This window comes from Ceratotherium simum, chromosome 24, assembly GCF_057802395.1.
Source record: "Ceratotherium simum simum isolate JZ-2026a chromosome 24, ASM5780239v1, whole genome shotgun sequence".
Taxonomy (NCBI): Eukaryota; Metazoa; Chordata; class Mammalia; order Perissodactyla; family Rhinocerotidae; genus Ceratotherium; species Ceratotherium simum.
Genome location: NC_141923.1, coordinates 14,706,076 through 14,727,244, shown reverse-complemented (window position 1 = coordinate 14,727,244; position 21,169 = coordinate 14,706,076). Strand labels below are relative to the sequence as shown.

The 21,169-nt window shown below is 40.8% G+C and overlaps 1 protein-coding gene across 5 annotated transcripts in view; it reads right to left on the bottom strand.

Moving 5' to 3' along the window:
- Positions 1-21,169, bottom strand: part of TTC7B (tetratricopeptide repeat domain 7B) — a 248,951-nt gene that overhangs the window by 138,870 nt on the left and 88,912 nt on the right. For all 5 annotated transcript variants that reach the window (XM_087448059.1, XM_087448057.1, XM_087448056.1 and 2 more), the window contains exon 6: positions 5,319-5,397. In XM_087448059.1, the coding sequence (XP_087304185.1) occupies positions 5,319-5,397 (79 nt within the window). The remainder of the gene's footprint in view (positions 1-5,318; positions 5,398-21,169) is intronic.

The following is a 21,169-nucleotide window of genomic DNA, read 5'->3' as shown; positions in this document are numbered from 1 at the left end:
ATATGATACACTAAGATATTTGAACAATTTAAAAAAACAAGTTCATGTCCTTCAAATGCCACCCTGCCTCTGCTACACTCTGGAACACTAAACATGTTTTATACCTGAAACAATGGAAACTTTTAGTTAAGCTCTTTTCCAAAAGCTCTTATAAATAATAAGTGAACTGCAAATATTTTCATCACCTCCCAACTGATGCCTACTAAAGCCCAAACTTGGCAAAAGCTGGTACTCAACCTAGATGATGTTACCTCTGAAAAAATCTCTTCATTGACAATAAGATGATGTCCAGTGCAGATTTTTAGAAAGTCTTCCTTCCTGGAAGTGCCAAGGGCCACTCCTACATGGCCCCACCCTGGGACTCAGCACCTGACTGTCCTAATCTTGGTGCACCGTGGGCCTTCCAGCCCAAAGGCTCCCACCAGCCTTGTACAATAGGGAAGGCAAAATGGGGACTATGACTACTGATCAAGAAAGACCTTCTTTCAAAGCTGGATAGGTATCTCTTTTCTCACTGTGAAAACCCAGAAATATCTAGATCTGCCCCTCCTAAGTTAGAAGCAGATTACTGTGCTTTTCCAAACTCACCATAGCGCCACTACCTATAAGAGCACCATGTATGATGTGTAGGGAGAGGGGGTGTATAGCGTCTACTAAGAAGTATTCTGTTGACTGACGCGTATCAGTTCATTTACCTTGGACTCTTCCATTGATAAAGTGGAGAAGTTTAAAAAAAAATCCCTCTGAAAACAGAAGCACTGCATCTCAGAGCAGTCCAGGCTACCCCATAAGCAGCCAGAGGTGGAAAATAAAACTTCAACCAGCAGGTTTTTCCACCAGGTTTTATTTAGCATTCTGTGGAAGATGCAAACAAAGAATGCTGATCTTCCCTAAGAATGAGCCTTTTTTAATAAATATGTTCCAGAAGAGAACTCTGGTAGGCTTTCCTCCACGTGAACTCTCTGAAAACACCACAAGGAAACTTAAATGCAACCAAATCACTGGCTTAGTGGTTTCTGATAACCACTGGGTAAAGGCAAATTTTCTTGATTATTCCCAAGTAAGACCCACTGGCTTTAAATGTCTACAAAAACATGAAATTAAATGCTCTCCTATCATCCCCAACTGAGCCATCTGTAAAGATCTCATAAGAACACAATTTTCAGGACCTAAACAGCTCCTGAACTGTTTTGTTAAACCTTCCATTATAGTCACATTCTGATCTCACTGCAGTCATAGAAGCTAATGACTTCTGCTGGAAGCGTCAACTGGCAAAAAGAACCTCCACTCACTCTAGCTGGGAAAAAAAATGTTCAAGGAAAAAAATGGGCAAGGAACTTCATTTTCTGGCTATATCTGCCATGGAGATTCTAAAGTTGTAGAAATCTCTGCCCTCAACAGTTTGCTTGTTCACTACAGACAGCTCATGCCAGATCTCATTTTCCCTCAGGGTATTAACCCTCCAGAGAGACTTTGAAAATGAGGTTTTGATGTGACTGCACATTTTAAAGTTATCACCTCATCAGTGCACTACTGATTAGGAAGGACGTTTGGTTGTGTTCATTGGAAGCTCAAACGAAGTTCAGAAAAGGAGATTAAATATGAGAAATTATGAGCAATCACTAATATCTATCATACCTTTTATTTTTTATACTCTGGTTTTATTTAGCTTGTGGTTTAAATGCTTAAAAATTGTTAGTAACTGTCAAATAAATTCAGAACTAAAGAAAGGAAAGAAGGGAAGTGGGCCTGAGAGAAGACTCGAACTTTTATATACAAACTTGGTCATTAAATGCACTGTTTTTGTATGTGTTTTTTTTAATTGTGGTAAAATTCACATAATATAAAATTCATCATTTTAAAGTATATAATCCAACGGCATTTAGTACATTCACAACCTTGTGCAACCATCACCACTGTCTAGTTCCAGAACATTTTCATTACCCCAAAAGGAAACCCCATATCTTTTTAAGTAGTCACTCCCCATTCCTCCTTCTTCCAGACCCTGGGAACAACTAATCTGCTGTCTGTCTCTATAGATTTGCCTATTCTGGACATTTCATACAAATGGAATCATATAATGTGTGGCCTTTTCGTGTCTGGCTTCATTTACTTAGCATAATGTTTTCAAGGTTCATCCATGGTGTCATATGTATCAGTACTTCACTCCTTTTTGTGGCTAAATGATATTCCATTATATGGATAGACCACATTTTGTTATCCAGCCATCTCCTGACAGACATTTGGATTGTTTCCATCTTTTGGCTGTTGTAAATAGTGCTGCTATAAACATTCATGTACAAGTTTTGTTTGAACACCTGATTTCAATTCTTTGGAGTATTTATCTAGGAGTGGGGTTGCTTAAATGTACTTTTAAATCCTTCTCTTCCATGGTTTCACACCAGAGTTTTACACAGCAACTTTTCCATCTCATAAGAATACTATAAATTTTCAATTACCAGCTAATCTAAAAAGAATCATATAGTTATTAAGGCTGATGGAAAGCTCTTATGAATGGCATTAGCTGCAGAAGCTCTCTGATATCCACTGTAAACCAAGACACCAGCAAATAAGACCCAGGAAGTGCTTCTCAACTAGGTTGGGCAAAGAATCTAGTTTGTGGAAACTAGAAAATAAGATTCTCAGGTCCTGCCCCAGACCTACTCAGTTGGCATTTCTGAGCTCAGGCATAGGGATGTGTATTTGTTCAAAGTTCTTCATATAATTCTGACGCACACCTTTGGTTAAGCACTCAAGGAATTAGAAATAGTTTAACCTAGGTCACTTGAGGATCACCAACCAAGACAAAAGGTATATTGCACCTCAAGTATGACATAAAGGAGAAATGACTCCCCTCATGTTAACACTAACCAGTTAATAGCTGAAAATGTCCAGGGGCAGCTCTAGTCTACTCAGACTTTCTTTAGAAGCCTCTTCATTATACTTCTCAGAGAAAAGAAAAAAAATTGAAGAAACTCTCTCCCTTACTAACATACCTCTATTCAGAATCCTACCTCACAGGATTTTTATGAGTTAAAATACATTGATCTGGGCCGGCCCTGTGGCTTGGTGGTTAAGTGCGCGCGCTGCGATGCTGGTGGCCCGGGTTCGGATCCCGGGTGCGCATCGAGGCACCACTTCTCCGTTCATCCTGAGGCCGAGTCCCGCATACAGCAACTAGAAGGATGTGCAGCTACGACATACAACTATCCACTGGGGCTTTGGGGGGAAAAAAAAAAAAAAAATACATTGATCTAAAAATCATAAACCTTAGACAATAATGGAAGATATTCTCTAATTCCAAAAAATAATGCTGAAGTAAGTATAGGTAGATTCCCACAGTGTATTCAATGCACTGGCATCTATTAATAGGGAAAAACCATTCATTTCCTTAATGAAATATATATATTTTTGAGAGTCAACAATATAAACAAATATTCATATTTAAGCAATTTTGAAAGATTGGCTTTTTCAATGTGCTTTTAAAACAATTATAAGAACACTTGCCAATTTAATCAAGTACTTTCATTGTGTTTCCAAATCTTGGAAGAAGCTGTTCATACTGACCAAGTGAGAAGTTTTATGGAATGTTGGGAGTAGGTCAATTTGAGAGAAAAGACATTTGGCAACAATTTTTACCCATATTTTGCAGGGTTTTTTTCATTAAAGAACTCTACAAATTGAAACGTTTTGTTTGAACTTCTTAAGGTACCATAAATCACATCAATATATAAACAAATACTGAAGACCAAGCGAGTTCTTGGTAGGGAGAGCGTGTGAAGTTGCTCCTCTTGTCTCACCCCCATAATTCTAGGGAAGCCTAAGGCTTAGCCATCTGGGCCCGAGGGTTGTATGTCCACATCCTAAAACTCTAGAGAAGCCAAAATGAAGATACGGCCTCATTTCCCGTGACGGGAATCTATTAGCCTTGCTCAACTGAAGATTCTCTCACAGCACTTAAAGGAGTCACGATAATTGGAGGACAAGAGCATGGATGACAAGAGACAAAAGAAATTGCAGTCTTACACGGGGTTGCTACATCAGTTGTGACATGTGGCATCTGCTGAGCTTCCAGTAAGCACCAGGCCTTCACCCAAACACTCAGTGGCTATGGTTCTGAAGGGCAAGCTCTGCAAGTATAATTAATGAACCTCCCCACACCTCCCTCCCCAGGAAAGCGAGAGGATTAAAAAGGAAGAGAGAGAATGCAAGTCAACAGGAGAGCCTAGCTCCTGATAACCAGTTTATTTAACTAGCTTTTATATTTCTCTTCTCAGTTTTATTGTCAATATAATTAGTCTCAAGATCTAATCTGCTTTGCTCTGTCTGGGTTTTGGTATGAATCATTAGCATAAAACCAATCCCTTCACTCATTGACATCCGGGAGTGGTTACATTGTACCTGCCTTACAGGATGCATTTCTTATGTTTCAAGAGAGAGTGCTACCAATGAGCCCATGAAAAGATGCTCAACATCATTAGCCATCAGGGAAATGTAAATCAAAACCACAATGAGAGAACACTTCCCAAGCACTAGGATGACTATAACTAAAAAGACAGACAACAAGGGTTGTCAAGGATGTGGAGAAATTGGAACCCTGGTAACTGCTGGTGGGAATGTAAAATGGAGCAGCCACTTTGGAAAATAGTCCGGCAATTCCTCCAAATGTTAAACACAGAGTTTCCATATGATCCAGCAATTCCACTCCTAGATATATACCCAAGAAAAATGAAAACATATGTCCACATAAAAAACTGCATAAGAATGTTCACAGCAGCATTATTCATAATAGCCAAAAAGTGGAAACAATCCAAATGTCCATCAACTGATGAATGGATAAATAACATGTGGTAGAGCCATACAAGAGAATGTTATTCGGTAATAAGAAGAAAAGAAGCACTGATACCTGCTACAACATGGATGAACCTCGAAAACATTATGTTAGGTAAAGGCCGCCAGTCACAAAAAAACCACATATGGTATAACTCCATTTATATAAAATGTCCAGAATAGGTAAATCCATAGAAACAGAAAATAAATTAGTGGTTGCCAGAGGCCGGGGAAGGGGGAGAATGGGGATTGACCACTAATGGGTATGGAGTTTCTTTTGAGGGTGATGAAAATGTTCTGAAATTAAATATTAGGGATGGCTGAACAATCCTGTGAATATACTAAAAACCATTGGCTTTAAATGGGTGAACTGTCTGGTATGTAAATTGTATCTCAATAAAGATCACATGTATATGTACATATGTGAAAGAGAAAACACTTGAAGGAAGGGCCTTTCTGGCCTCAGTCAAGTCATTAGTCACACTTACCATTCGCAGGTTTTGAGTTGTTCTCGTTTCAACTGCTCTGAGGATCTCTCTAAATCTCCCCACTCCTCTTGTCAAGTTCCTGTGTGCACACAGAATGTGACAGGGTTTCCATCTGGTGTGTATTAATACTAAATATTTTATACACATATTTCAATGCATTTTGTCTACATAAAAGCTGTTGGCTAGATTCTAAGCAAACAATTATCCTGCACATGTCTGTCCATCTTTGTCCAACTCTGAAAAATGTGACCTACGAATGATGGTCTTTTGTTCTTCCACATCAAATTTTCTCAAGAAAACAAAAATCTGAAAATCAGTTCTGAGGTGAAAAAAAATGCAAGACATCTTACAACAGTCTACCTTCAACCTTACGGTGGCTCGGTGGTTTTCCTGTTCTGTTGACTGGTACTGAAATCTATCTTTTCACTTAAAAGGTAGGTGGCAAAAGGGTATAGGAATATCAACAAGGCACCATATGCAATGTGGATAAGGCTTCTTGTCACTTATAATTTTTATGGACAAGACAAAGATAAAGGCATGACAAATGAGGGGCTCCACCAAGCAACCACTCTGCTTCTTTGAGAACATAAACCACTGCCCAATAAATCCATCAAACCACTCCCACTCTCCCAACCCTGCCCTGAGAGAAAGAAGCCAAGGGTCAAAGGCCCCTTCTGGGAGCGAGTGGGTGAGGACTGGGACCTGGAGCCACCTGACTGTGATCAGAACACGTCTCATCTCGCTGCCCCATACACCTCACAGAGACATGTTTGGTGACACATTTCGTTAGGGGACAAACAATTCTTTAGTAGCATCCTGGTCACTACATCCAGGCCTCACCTGTTGTCCTCTCTGAAAGCTGTGCCCGGCTTGTTCAGCTGGGAGCACTTTCCAGCCGGTCCCTTTACATTGAGCACTGCCACCACCTATGACATAACTCGGTGATATTTATAACCTGCTCATTAGAACACATCTCATCTTTCCAAAAAGCCACAGAGCGGGTCAGCCGGTGCGAACCTGTCAGCCAGCCTCTGCAGGCTATGGCAGATGCTCTAGGTATTTGGCTCTCTCCTTGGATGACATTTTAGATCGCGCAAATGTATTAAATCAAACTGAATGTGAGTTCTGTACGTTACAAGCACTCACAAGCGCTATTAATTCGTATCTTATACCTACATGACATCCCAGGACTCTCATTCACAAGACCAGCCCCAGAACTTTAAGATAATGGTTTATTGGCATAGGTACATAAATACTCCCCTATTCCTCTCACCCACACATATCAGATGATATCAGATCAGAAGCTTTATGGTGGCATTAAAAGAGAAGCTTGTGCTCAGGATGCCAAGCAGCACTAAAGGAAATCTAACAGAGACGTGAATAAAAATTAGGTAATAGGCCCTGGGACACGCAATCTACTCTGCTTTCCTCTTCATTCGTTTTTATGGGATCTGTGTTCACAGGCAGCAAAGTACATTTGCTTTGGACTAAAGCTCGGTTCTCTTAAGTAACATGGGGGAAGGAAATAGCTACAGCTAAAAAAGGGATGGGTAGGACAGAGAAGTCTAATTTTATTCCAGAATCACAGATTAAGCTCCTACTATGCACGAAAGGAAGGGCATTTTGAACGGTATGAAATCAGGGTGGGACTGAGACAATGTAATTGGAGACCCAGGTTTAAAGAGCTGCTTTACCAGGGCAGAGATTAGGCCTTGAATAGGCAGTATCAAATCTAAATATTATAACTCAGGGAAGGCTACAAGATAGGAATTGGTCATTCAGAATGTCTCCTGTGCCCCCCTTGCAGAATGAGATACTTCTCCTGTTACGGTCTAGCTGTAAATGATCCAACACAATCTAGTCCATTATAACACAGAAGTGAAATGGCTTGCTCAGGTTCACAAACCCAGTGAGAGAGTGAGCGGGGAGCTTTCTACCATACTCTATCACCTTCCTGGGCAAAGAAATGTAAGCTCCCAAACTGAGGTGCAACTCTAGAAGAAAGAACAAAATATGAATACAAGAGCTCGCGTCTATGTTTTATATCATTAATATGCAAATTACTTCATATATATACATAGAAATTTTATGTGTTTCAGTGATCACAGCTAATGAGACACTCCTAGGAACTGGTTCAAAATTGGAAAGAAAATTCCTTAGCCCAGGTGAAGCAGTCCAGCGCCCGAGGGTAATGCCTCGGCTGCGTTTAAAGAGAAATGATGGCTAGAGAAATTCAACTCCCCTCTAAGGCAGGCGGTGGCTTCTCCCGTGCAGGACCGAGGCCCCCTGGTGGAGGACTGGAGGAAGTGTCCGTGACTGAAGTGAAGCCACACAGTATCTGGCAAAACCAGGAGCAACAGAAGGCAGATCGACATTGCCTTTGAAGGAAATACAGGTTTTTCTCAAACTCCTTTCAGTTTATTTCTGGAGAGAGCATAGGATTCAGAATCAAATTCTTCCTCAAGCTGGGAAGAATCCTTCTTGTAAACAAAGGATCCCCAGTAACCACAGAATGTCTCAGAAGGCCTGGGGCTGTGCTAGTCAAATGAATGTGGCACCATTAGGACAACCATGAGGCTGGTTGTCCAACACAGATCAACGTGATAGCAGGAAGAAGGACAGACTGGAGGTGAAAGACTACACATTTTAAATGTCTGAAAAGGAAAAAAGTATCCCACATATGAAAACATACAATTCTCAGCAACTCCTATACTGTTCATATATTTTTTTAGTCACATAATTTTATTCAACCAATCACTTCCACTGTTGCCATGACAGCAGAAAAAAAAATTTTTTTAAGCTAGATGGATAAGCATGATAGAAAGGAACAAAAAAAAGGAAATCAACTTTTAAGAATTACATCCCAAATGCTATGAAATACCCCAATCTGAGGGAAATAAACAAAAGCCACGATTGCTTTCATGTCTCTAAACTATTATTTTATTCTTAAAATGTTGAGATCTGTTAAATATCTAGAATGAACTGTTGCTTAAAAATACCACTCCAAAATGAAGAGGAAAGAGCCAAGGAATTTCCCTGGTTTTGACGGTTTCCACAGACCCTTGACATGAGGTCATTGATTCCATTTCAGCACCCCTGACTGAGAGAGTGCAATCATGTCAGGATTCATTATGGTGAACTAGTCTCAAACTGAATGTTCTTGCCAGCGTTCGAGCAGCGGACACTTTGGCAAGCTGTCAGAACTTGGGGTTCACCTCCTGCACCTTGCTTCGGCAAGCTTCCTGAGCTGGGGGCGTTTCCCTCCACGTGGAACGGTTCCCAAGAGCTCAGCTATTACCACGGAGAAAGGGCCTGCAAGTCCCTTGAACACCAGCTGGCTGTTCAGCCTGACAAGCAGGCAAAACCCCGCTTTCTCTTGCCAACATCATTGTCTGTCCCCCACCCAGGAAGGAGAGCTCAGGCCAGTGTCCCACAGCCTTGCTCTTGTTCAAACCAAGGCCGCCTACTGCTCTGTCTTTGGCAGGAAAGCCCACCCACTTTTCACGGGGACACATTCTCTTCCCTTGACCTACTTCCATTTTTTCTTCTCTCCTCCCTTTTCTATCCGGTTTCATCATCCTCCTTCTGAACCTCCTCCTTCCAGGTCTTGTCTGCTGGCTCTTAGGTCAGTGCAAAAGGAGGACTTCCTGAGGACACATGGGGAGGGCACTGACTTGGCCTTCCTCTTGACCCCTTGGGCTCTGCAGCAACATTTTTGAAGGCTGCTCTCTGAAATTTACATTCTTACATACAAGCCTACAGCAGTGCATGGTTTTGTCCTGTTCTGTTCTACGACTCTGAACCACATTCTCAGCTCTTTAATACTGTCGCCTGTGCCTCTGTACTATCAAACCAAGGCGGAAATGGATATGGGCAGGAAGCCAGAGCTCCAAAATCAAAATGGAAAACCAAGGCTGGGAGAAACTCAGAGACTTGAGAACCATTTCATATGTGGCTACTTCAACGGCAAGCTCAATATATTTTTTTGTTATTTCTCCTTTCATTTCTTGGGAGTGGGGTGGGAAAAGACAATTCTCCCCCTTAACTTGTCCTTCCAATGTATCTTCTGACCTCAGAGTTTGATCTAGGCCACCAATACGCTTAAATTCAATATCAACTGTCATCATGCAAACTCAAAGTTTGGATGTGAATACAGTACTTTTTACACTGGATATCAAATTCCTAGGTAATAAGGAAAAGGTACCCCTGCTAGAGTATGTTCAATATTTTTTCTCCTTCTCCGTGGTTGAGAACTTTATAACTAAAGATCAATTACAGAACAAGTCAGCGTAATAGATCACTTAGAGCTCAGAATCTTTTGGTTTCTTCCCATGTTCTTTCATACCAACTAGCACTTCTGAAACTCTTAAGTGGTAGGTTATTTCAACAATTGTTGAGCACTGTTACCTGTCAGGCTCCAGGCTTACCCCTGAGGATACACTAGTGCACAAGGACGCCATCCTCGCCTCAGGGAGCTCAGATGGCTTCACATTCCCTCAGATCATAAGCGCCTTGAGGACCGGCATTTGTTTTGCTCACTGACATGTCCCAAGCCCCTCAAACACAGCCTGACATACAGAACATGCTCAGTCAATATTCCCGAATGAATGGAATTCAGAACTACCAGGAGCTGAACGAGCCAAGACCGCAAGGGGGTACATTTTCTCTCTGGTTCTTCTCCTCCTCTTCTTGCTCGCTGCATACGGACTGGCAGGCATTACAGCAAAGCACGCTCTTAAATAAAATATATCTCACCTGTCCTCGGTGGCACTGTAGCATGGGTGCCTGGGGGACCAGTGACATACCTGTACCAAGACCTGGGCATGCCTGGCCTGACAGCTTCTAGAGAGTTGTGTGGATAGTGAGGATTTCGAGACTTGAGAAAAACCCTTCCAGGCATTTCTGGGAAACTTTCCTGCACATGTGCCTTTACACGTGCTCCTCTCTCTGTCTGAAGTGTCCTATGGAACTTTTAGTCATCCTTCAAGACCCAGGTCAAAGACCACCCTTGGGAACCTTTTCCTAGCTTCCCCAGGAAGACACAGGCACTGCTTCCTGGGTAATCCCAACAAGTGTGCACGTATTTTGAGCATAGACAGCACTCAACACACTGAGTTCCATTTGTATTTATATCTGCCTGTCAACCAAACTGTGAACATCTTGAGAGCACTGGCCCTCTTTCTACCCACCTCTCCTTGTCCCAACCGCCTCATAGAGCCAACCAGGCACCCAGTGACACTTAGTAAGCTGTGTACCCCAAAAGAAAGAAGAGAGTAAGCACGATTGTATATTCTGAAATCCCTTCACCACTCCTTGCTGAAAAGAGTTTTCTTGATTACAAAAGGGCAACACTAAAGCAGATACTTCTTACATCATGAGATACACCCCATCAGTATTCTGGACATTGTCAACACTTATAACCCTAGAGAAACAGAAATATGCCATTATCTCTAGGTCAATTTCTTCTAGCTCTCAGGCTTGGGAATTGCTTCCCCTTCATTTATTTATTTATTTTTTTTGTGAGGAAGATCAGCCCTGAGCCAACATCTGCCAATCCTCCTCTTTTTGCTGAGGAAGACTGGCCTTTGGCTAACATCCATGCCCATCTTCCTCCACTTTATATGGGACGCTGCCACAGCATGGCTTGACAAGCGGTGCATCGCTGTGCACCCGGGATCCGAACTGGCGAATCCCAGGCCACCGCAGTGGACGCGCACACTTAACTGCTTGCGCTACCGAGCCGGCCCCCTCCCCTTCACTTATATAACCCTTAGTATCATCTGTTTGGAAAAAGTTTGAAGCCAAAGACAGATGTCCAGATCTGGAAAGTGGGAGAAGAAAAAGACATCGTTCACAGTCCAAAAGGACACTTCTGGCCGGCTGTCAGCGAGTTGTTTTTCCCAGAATGGATTCCAGCTTCTCCCTCTGCACACCCTCTTTGCCTCGTATCCAATGACATGCATTTGTGAAGACAGATGGCTGCTGGTAGTCAGGGGCCAGGGATCAAACCCACAACCTTGGCCTCATTAGCAAAGGACTCTCTGTGATCAACAGAGTAAGCCAGCTGCAGCCTAGATATAGTGACAGAGGGTGTGACAACCATCCACGCTGGGATGTGAACAAGCAGGCGAAGCTTCCGGAAGTCTCATTTCGAACCTAATGAGAGTTGTACTAGGCTTAACAACATTTTTTGGACTACCTCAGCAACTAAGGCTTCCTCGTGACAAAAGCAGAGTAAATTAGGTCTTTTGGTCAGCCGGCCAGGAGGCAAGCAGCATACCGAGCAGGCACTGTGTACCAGGCAGCGTATTAGGCAGTAGAGAAACAAGCCAAGTAAGGCCCAGAGAGCCTTCTCAGAGTCATGACAAGGACATGCAAAAGGTCCTTCCAACATGGCGCACTGAAGGCCTACAGGTGACAGCCGGGTAAACTGCTATGAGAACTCAGGCAATAAAACAAGTCACCCTCATATCTGTTCCTTCCCACTCCCCCAAACCCCAAGTCTCTGAGGAAACACAGAAATATGGAAAGGTTTGCCCTATCTCATGTACTTCTTCCTTTCCAACTTTTGGGAATGAGTCAAAGGATATCAATCCTCATTCAAAAAATATATATTGAGTGCCTGCTGTGCACCAGGAAAGGAGCACCAGAGATGCAATAGTGAGCCAGCCAACAGACGTGCCTCCTCATGAACCTGTATTGTAATGATGCTCAACTTCACCCTAGAAGCCAAACAGCATCTAACACAGAGTTGGACTCCTCAGTCTAATAATGCTTTTAACAAACAAGCCAGAACTTGTCTAACATGTGAGGATTGCTCCTCCAAGTATTCACCTGGAAATCCATATACCTATCTATACTTAAACTTAGAGAGACAGACTAGAACACGGACTCTGGAGCCAGACTATGGGCTCAAATCCAAGCTTCGCAACTCACCAGTCATCGACCTTGGGCAAGTGCCCATGCCTCAGTTTTCTCATCTGTAAAATGGTGATAACAAATGTACCCACTTCATAGATTGGTTGTAAAAATTAAATGAGTTAATATACGTAGCGAGTGCTTCTTAAGTGTTCACCATTATTACTACTATTATCCTCAAAATTCTGCCATTGCTGAAAACAGTTTTGGAATTCTGGAATCTATTCCAGAATGTATAGCACATGAAAAGTCTGTTTTACTTCTTTGGAGTCATTTATTTTGAAGACAAAGGAAGGTCCCCAGTTTGATTCGTTCATTCACTTTGCTATTTATTGAAGGCATATCATGCCCGCAACGACAAAAGACAACAACTGATGTCAGGTGAGGAGAGCAAAATCCCTTTCTCTGGGATCTGTAGTCACTCTCCCAGGAAATGAGGGTGACATCTCCTAAGAGTGCTGGTGTCCAAGGGGAGGAGTGCAGAGTCTCCATCGAAGACTACAGGGTGACAGTCAGGGACGAATGCAACACAGAGGAAGTAGAGAGATGGAGGGTGTTGGCAACTGAATCCTTCTTGTTCTATCTCAGTTAATACAGCTAACATTTGAAGATTGTTCTAAATCAACCAACAAGGGCCAGGCCAAACTCAAAAGTGTGAACTTGGGTGGCTGAGCCACTCAAGTTTTATGAGAGCATAACACAAAACTGACAAGAGAAAAGCTCGGCACCAACATAATTTACTTCCACTGAGGGAAGTGTTTGCTCCAGATCCAGCCGAGGTGGAAGACATGCACATTTAGCATAAGGAGAACAGGAGTGGCTGGGGCTCTGAATGACCTGCTTCATAAGAAGGAACACAATTAATTACACGGAACACTGAAGAGCACCAGCCCAATTTAAAATTCATTTTATTTTATTTTATTTTTTTTAAGATTTTTTTTATTTATTTATTTATTTCCCCCCCAAAGCCCCAGTAGATTGTTGTATGTCATAGCTGCACATCCTTCTAGTTGCTGTATGTGGGACGCGGCCTCAGCATGGCCGGAGAAGCGGTGCGTCGGTGCGCGCCCGGGATCCGAACCCGGGCCGCCAGCAGCGGAGCGCCTGCACTTAACCGCTAAGCCACGGGGCCGGCCCTAAAATTCATTTTAAAAGTCAATAATAAAGTAGAAGAAAGACCATCTAGGCGGTAGAAGTAGCCTGCTAACAATATGACTTCAAAGCTTAATCAATTCTAAACAGCAAAGTCACATAGATAAAATGACTTTTGACCCTCCTGTTCATCTGATCAGCTGGGCTGTGGAGAGGGAAAAAGGCAGATAGGACATCAAGGGGAGGACAGTCCTTCCAAATGCATCACAATACTTGAGCTGAATGTTAAGAGCAAGGTAAGAGCACAAGGTTCACTTCCATTTCAATTAGCAGAAAACAGGAGAATTGCATTTCTAAAACAACCTCTGGGGACAATATTTCAAAAGCTATGACAAGTAACAAAACAATCCAAGGGACTCAAGTTAAAAAAAAAAAAAAAGACCTTAAAATGTACAGGGGTCACTGGTTAAGGTGTCCTATTCAAAAGCAGCCAGATACACTCAACACTGAAAGGAGGGGCTTTGCCATTAAATGGGTAAATAAAAGTCTCCAACGTTTATCTCGTGGAAACAAAGCAGTATTGTTTGGGCTGAGGCAGCATGGTGCTGTTTGGGATTCTCACACAGTCTCGTGAGTCATGCCAGATAACTTCCTTGGGCCTGGGAAAGGCTAATAAGTTGAAGATAGAAAAGAAGAAAAGGGCAAAGGTTGAGAGTGATCATGAGAAGAAGAAGAAGAATCGAGAATGGAATGTGAGACATCTGGAAACATGGCAAAGGGAAAATACCAGATGCTAAGCACACATTGACATGGATAAGAACTTGGGCAACAGGCTTCACACCTTGCTGTGCCTGCTTCCTCATCTGTGAAGTGGGAATAATACCCACTTCCAATGCCTCAATAAGAGGATACCTGTAAACTCCTGGCCCCGTGCTCAAAATCACACTAACCCTCCCATTCCCTAACCATCTGCTACCCCCCACCACCCACCATCTGGCCCTCCATGCCACATATAAACATTTACTGGGTAAAAGCCCAAAGCAGCCACTGGTATGTTTGTGTAACTTTGGTTTAGCAGAAAATAGTGCAAAATCCTAACTGCTTTCTATTATATACTACATCAAAATTTTCTTCGCAACTAGTATTTATCTAGCACTTTCTGTAGTTTTATATATGAGGAAACAAAGGCTCAGAGAAATTATGTAACATGCTCATGATCATCACTCAGCCCACAAACAGAGGAGCTGGTATTTGACTCCAGTGCCCAGAAAAGTTGAAGATGATCCCTGTCATGCAGAAGCCTGTAAACAAATTGGAAACTATGACTAAGTCCCATGACACAAACCCAAAAGCATCAGAGAGGCAGGAGAGAAGCAATTATTTGGGAGCAGCGAGGGCCAGATCAAGTCTCTACCCAGACACACTTGGCTCTAAAGAAGGGACAGGATTCTGGCCCCTCCCAGTGGGGTTGGATGACAAAGGGACAGCATAGAATTTCTGTTGAGTGCTTCAAAGCAGAAACAGAACTCTGAAGTCAGGCAGAGAGATTACCATTGACAAAATGATGACAGTGTAGAAATGGGTCTGTCCACAAGTCGCTAGGATGAGCTTCTGAATTAAATGCTTTCATCGTACAGCACCTCATTTATTTGGCCCTTTCCAGCCAGAATTCACAACCAGCCACTAAGATGGTGAGCTCAACTCTACCTTTGCACCAGCTACAGAAAAAAATGCTTTGCTAAGCGCATTAGCAGGGCAAATGTGATCTGTGGGGAGAACATTTAATTTGCTCACGGGAACAAGCTATTTTCAAGCCCCTCTAAGCCATCACAAGAGCTGACATTTACTTATAGACCACTGACAAGATAATTAAAAATTACTCCACTCTCTCATCAAGAAGCCCCCTAAGACTTTCGGCTCCTTCAAGACAGAGCCTGGGTCCTCATGTGCTAGGACAGAATAAGACCCAGCTGCATCCCTACTCCTCACAGGGCTGTTGTGAGGATTACATGAGGTAAGTCAGTGCTCAGTAAATGTTAGCCATCATTGCCATCTTCTTCTGAGGTGACATGGGCTGGTTCCATACCATCCCCCAACCCATTATTCCAGATGGTTCTCCCACCAACCTAGTGAAGCAGACAGGATTTCGTTCTTTAACTGACAGAGAGGGAAACTGAGTCCCAGAGAGGGAAAGGGAGAGGCCTGCCCAACAGCTTCGTGAGTGGCGGAGCCAGGACTGGAATCCTGGCCTCTGGATTCCCGGTGCAGGGATCCCTCCCTGCCCTCTGCTGGGCATTGTCCTACGCCATCTTTTATTGCCCCCTCCTTCTTTTTTAATCTTTTTATTGTATAAAATATAGAAACAGAAAGCCATATAAAACAAATATATCACTTAGGGAATTATTATAAGGCAAACACCCTTCTAACTACCACCCAACACCCAAGTAAAAAGAAAAAAAGTAGCTGCTACCCTGACTTATAGTAAACACTTCATTCCACTTCCTTATGGCTTAATCACTCAACTATACATCCCTACACTATAGTTTAGTCTTGCCCACTTTTTTTTCTTACTTGATGAGTCTTCAAAATCTCTCTTAATCTACTGGTTCCCTTTCTACCTCCTTCTTTTCCTTACAATTTATCTGTTAAAGAATCTAACTGTTTGACCCAAAGAGTTTCCCACTGGCTGGAAAATTGCACAGTGATGGAACAGTTCGATATATTCCTCTGTTCTCTGTATTTCTTGCAATTGGCAGCTGGATTTCAACGCTTGACCAATTCAAGCTCGCTCTCTTTGCAGGACTCTGCCAGTCGTGTACTCTTCTATTGCAAGACACGTAGTGTCTGGTTGTCACTCTTTTTTGATGTTACCAGCCCTTGATGCTCAATAGTTAGATACATTAATTCACTGGGAGTTACAAACAGTGATATTCTAATTCCCTCATTGCATTTTCATTTATTAGCTGGAATAATTTTATAGGGAGGTGTTTCTTTTCATCTAATATTTGGTTTTCCAGTTCATATAGTAAAGGTAGGATAAATGTCAGATTCTTTCTTTTTATTTATTTTGTTAGATAATGAATTAGAGCTCATGAATTTAAACATATTCGATGAGTCTATTGCAATTTTTATCCTTCTTGAAATTCACATTGTCCCATGTTTGGCCTGAATTTTTTTAACATGAGCCTAGAAATCTTTGATAGTTTCCTTGCTATCTGGTATGTAAAGATGTTCCAGGCTCATCTTATTTATTTTGTCCCAGAACTGGAATGAGGCTTCTTTTATTGGAAAATGACTTCAAGATCACAATCTAGGCACAAGGGATGCTCATTGCTACTGGGTCGGTCACTGAGCCAGACCTCCTCTCTCTCTCTCTCTCTCTCTCTCTCTCACACACACACACACACACACACGTATACATGGGTATATATACACACAAGCACGCATATATACACAAACAGACACACACACAGACACCTCATGATTTCATACTGAGATTTGCAATTCAATCATTCAAATTCAGGACTACAAAATTTTTCCTTGATTTCTTCTATCTTAAATCTATTTTGTCTTTTCTCACACCAAGAATCCTGGTTCTCAAGGACACAAGGAACAATAGAATTAGAATATTCCATAAGTATTTATTTGCTTTATTCTGTGCTACACAAAAATGTTCAAGAATAGCAATACTAATAATACCACTATCATTATGATTACTAAAAGTTTAAAAAACATATTTTCTGTATATGCTATCAGCATTCTCCTTCCATTTTTTAATTTGTGCTTGTATTATATCTATTATGAGACATGCAAAGAAATAGAAAAGCAAGAGCTATGTTCAGAAAAAAGAGCAGTCAATATAAACTCACTCCAAATGGGTCTACATGTTGGATTTAGCAAAGTCTTCACAGAAGCTATTATAAGTATGATCAAAGAATTAACAGAAACTGTGTTTAAAGATTAAAAGAAAATAAGATGAAAATGACTCAACAAATAGGGAATCTCAATAGAGAAATAGAAAGTATAAAAATTAACTAAATGGAGATTTTAGAGTTAAAATGAAAAATTCCCTAAATAAGCTCGACAGCAGTTTTGAGATGGCAGAAAAAAGAGTGAATTTAAAGATAAATGAATAAAAATTATCCAATCCAAAGAACAGAGAGAAAAAAGATTGAAGAGGGGCCAGCCTGGTGCCGTAGCAGTCAAGGGCGCATGCTCCACATCGGCGGCCCGGAGTTCGCAGGTTCGGATCCCAGGCGCGCACCAACGCACTGCTTGTCAGGCCATGCTGTGGCGGTGTCCCATATAAAGTAGAGGAAGATGGGCACGGATGTTAGCCCAGGGCCAGTCTTCCTCAGCAAAAAAGAGGAGGATCAGCGTCAGATGTTAGCTCAGGGCTGATCTTCCTCACAAAAAAAAAAAAAAAAGAGTAAAGGAAAACAGGAACACATAATTATAAAGCTGCTGAAAGATAAAGAAAAAAAATCTTGAAAGTAACCGAAAAACAATCACATGCAGGTGGACAACAATAAGATTAACAATGACTTCTCATCAGACTTAGTGGAAGATATACTCAAAGAGCTGAAAGAAAAGAAAAAAAAACTATCACCAAGAATTCTACATACAGTAAAACTGTCATTCAAATATGAAGGCAGGGGCCGGCCCCATGGCCTAGTGGTTAAATTCGGCATGCTCTGCTTTGGTGACCCAGGTTTGGTTCCCAGGCATGGACCTATACCACTCGTCAGCAGCCACGCCATTGCGGTGAACCACATATGAAACAGAGGAAGACTGGCATGGATGTGAGCTCAGGGCAAATCTTCCTCAAGCAAAAAGAGGAATATTGGCAACAGATGTTAGCTCAGGGTGACTCTTCCTCAGCAAAAAAAAATAAAATAAAAGGCAAAATACAGGTATTCCCAGACAAACAAAAAGCAAGAGAATTCATAATTCATAGCTAGTAGACATGCCCAATACAAAATTTTAAAGTAAGTTCTTCAGACTACAAAGAAATGACAAGAGAGGGCAATTTGAATCCACAGGAATAAATTAGTAAGAGCACTAGAAATGTAAATATGTGGATAAATATAAAATATTGTATAAATATATTTTTGAATCTTTTCTTCTTTTAATTTCTATAAAAAATAAGATCGTATAAGGGAATAATTATTATACTGCATTATTGTGTTTATAACATATAAGGCATTAATAGCACAAAGAAGGGAGGAAATGAAGCTATATTAGAGCAAAGTTGTATATTTTACTGAAATTAAGTCAGTATTAACCTGAAGTAGACTGTGCTAATTTAAGATATATATTGTAATTCATAGAGAAAACACCATAAAATTTTTCAAAAAAATACAGTTAAAAAATCAACAGTGGGGGGCCGGCCCAGTGGCATAGCGGTTAAGTTCACTGGCTCTACTTCGGTGGCCCAGGGTTCACAGGTTCAGATCCCGGGTGCAGACTGACGCACTGGTTGTCAAGCCATGCTGTGGCAGCGTCCCATACAAAGTAGAGGAAGATGGGCACAGATGTTAGCCCAGGGCCAGTCTTCCTCAGCAAAAAGAGGAGGATTAGCAATGGATATTAGCCTATGGCTAATCTTCCTCCCCCCCCAAAAAAAAAATCAACAGCAGAATTAAAATGTAATACTAAAAATTGTTTGTTTAACACAAAAGAGGGTAATGGCAAGGAATGAAGAATCAAAAAAGACATGAGACATATAGAAAACAAAGAACAAAATGGCAGACGTAAACCCAATCATATCAATAGTTACATTAAATGTGAATGGATTAAACACTCCAAGCAAAAGGCAAAAATTTTCATACCGAATAAAAAAGCAAGATCCAACTATATGCTATCTACAAAAGATATACAGGAGAAGTACTTTAATTCAAAGACGCAAATAGGTTGAAAGTAAAAGGATAAAAAAGATAGAGTATGTAAACAATAACCACAAGATAACTGGAGTGGCTATATTAATATAAGACAGACTTTAAACAAAAAAATATTACTAGAGACAAAGAGCCATTTGTGAAAAACCTACAGTTAACATCTTATTTAATGGTGAAAGACTGAATGCTTTCTCCCTAAGATCAGGCAGGAATAAGATAAAGATGTCTGCTCTCACCACTTTTCTTCAGCATTATACTGGAGTTTCTTGACAGTGCAATATGGCAATAAATAGAAATAAAAGACATATCGTTTGGAAAGGAGGAAGTGAAAGTGCTTTTATTCACATATGACATGATCCTATACGTAAAAATCCTAAGTAATCTATTAAAAAATTACAAGAACTAATCAATAAGTTTAATAAGTTTAGCAAAGTTGCAGGATACAACATCCATGTACAAAAATCAACAGTATTTCTACATGATAACAAAGAATAATCTGAAAATAAAATTAAGAAAACAATTTCATTCAGAACAGCATAGAAATGAATAAAATATTTGCGAACAAATTTAACAAAAATTTCAAAACCTGTACAATAAAAACTACAAACCATCTTTGAGAGAAATTAAAGGTCTAAATAAATGGAGAGACATTGGATTAGAAGATTCACTATTGTTAATACGGAAATTCTCCCTAAATTGATCTACAGATCCTGGCAGGCTTTTTTTCTAGAAATTGACAGGCTGATTCTAAAATTTTTACGGAAATGTCAAGGACTGAGAATAGCCAAAATAATTTTGAAAAAGAACAAAATTAGAGGACTTACATTATCTAATTTCAAAACTTGCTATACAGTTATATATTCAAGACAGTATGGTATTGGCTTAAAGATAGACACATAAATCAATAAAACAAAATAGACTCTCCAGAAATAAATCTTTATATTTATGTTCAATTAATTAATTTTTTACTAAACCGTCAAAGCAATTTAATGGGAAAAGAGTAGACTTTTCAAAAAATAGTGCTTGGACAACTGGGTATCTAGATGCAAAAAAAAATTAACTTAGACCCTTACCTCACACCATACACAAATATTAACTCAAAATAGATTAGAGAGGGCCAGCCCCGTGGCTTAGCGGTTAAGTGCGCACGCTCCACTACTGGCAGCCTGGGTTCGGATCCGGGCGCGCACCGACGCACCGCTTCTCCGGCCATGCTGAGGCCGTGTCCCACATACAGCAACTAGCAGGATGTGCAACTATGACATACAACTATCTACTGGGGCTTTGGGGGAAAAAGGAGGAGGATTGGCAATAGATGTTAGCTCAGAGCCGGTCTTCCTCAGCAAAAAAAAAGAGGAGGATTAGCACGGATGTTAGCTCAGGGCTGATCTTCCTCACCAAAAAAAAAAAAAAAAAAAAGTGGATTAGAGACCTACATGTAAAAGCTAAAACTATAAAGCTTCTGGAATAAAACATAGGAGAAATCTTTGTGGTCTTAGATTAGGCAAAAATTTCTTAGGTATGACACCAAAAAGATGATTCATAAAAAGAAAAATCGATAAATTGGACTTCATCAAAATTAACTTTTCCTCTTTAAATGACATCCTTAAAAAAAAATACAAGCCACAGACTGACAGAAAATATTTGCAAATTATATATCTGATTATCTGATAAAGGACTTGTATCCAAAATATATAAAGAACTCTTCAACTTGATAATAAGAAGACAACCCAACTGAAAACAGGGCAAAAGATTTTAACAGATGTTTTACCACAGAAGATAAAAGAATAGCTATTAGGCACACGAAAAGCTGCTGAACTAAATTAATCATTAGAGAAATGCAAATTAAAAATCACAATGAGCTACCACTACAAACCTACTAGACTGACTCTAATTTAAAAACTGACAATACCAAGTGTTGAAGAGAATGGAAAGAAGCAGGAA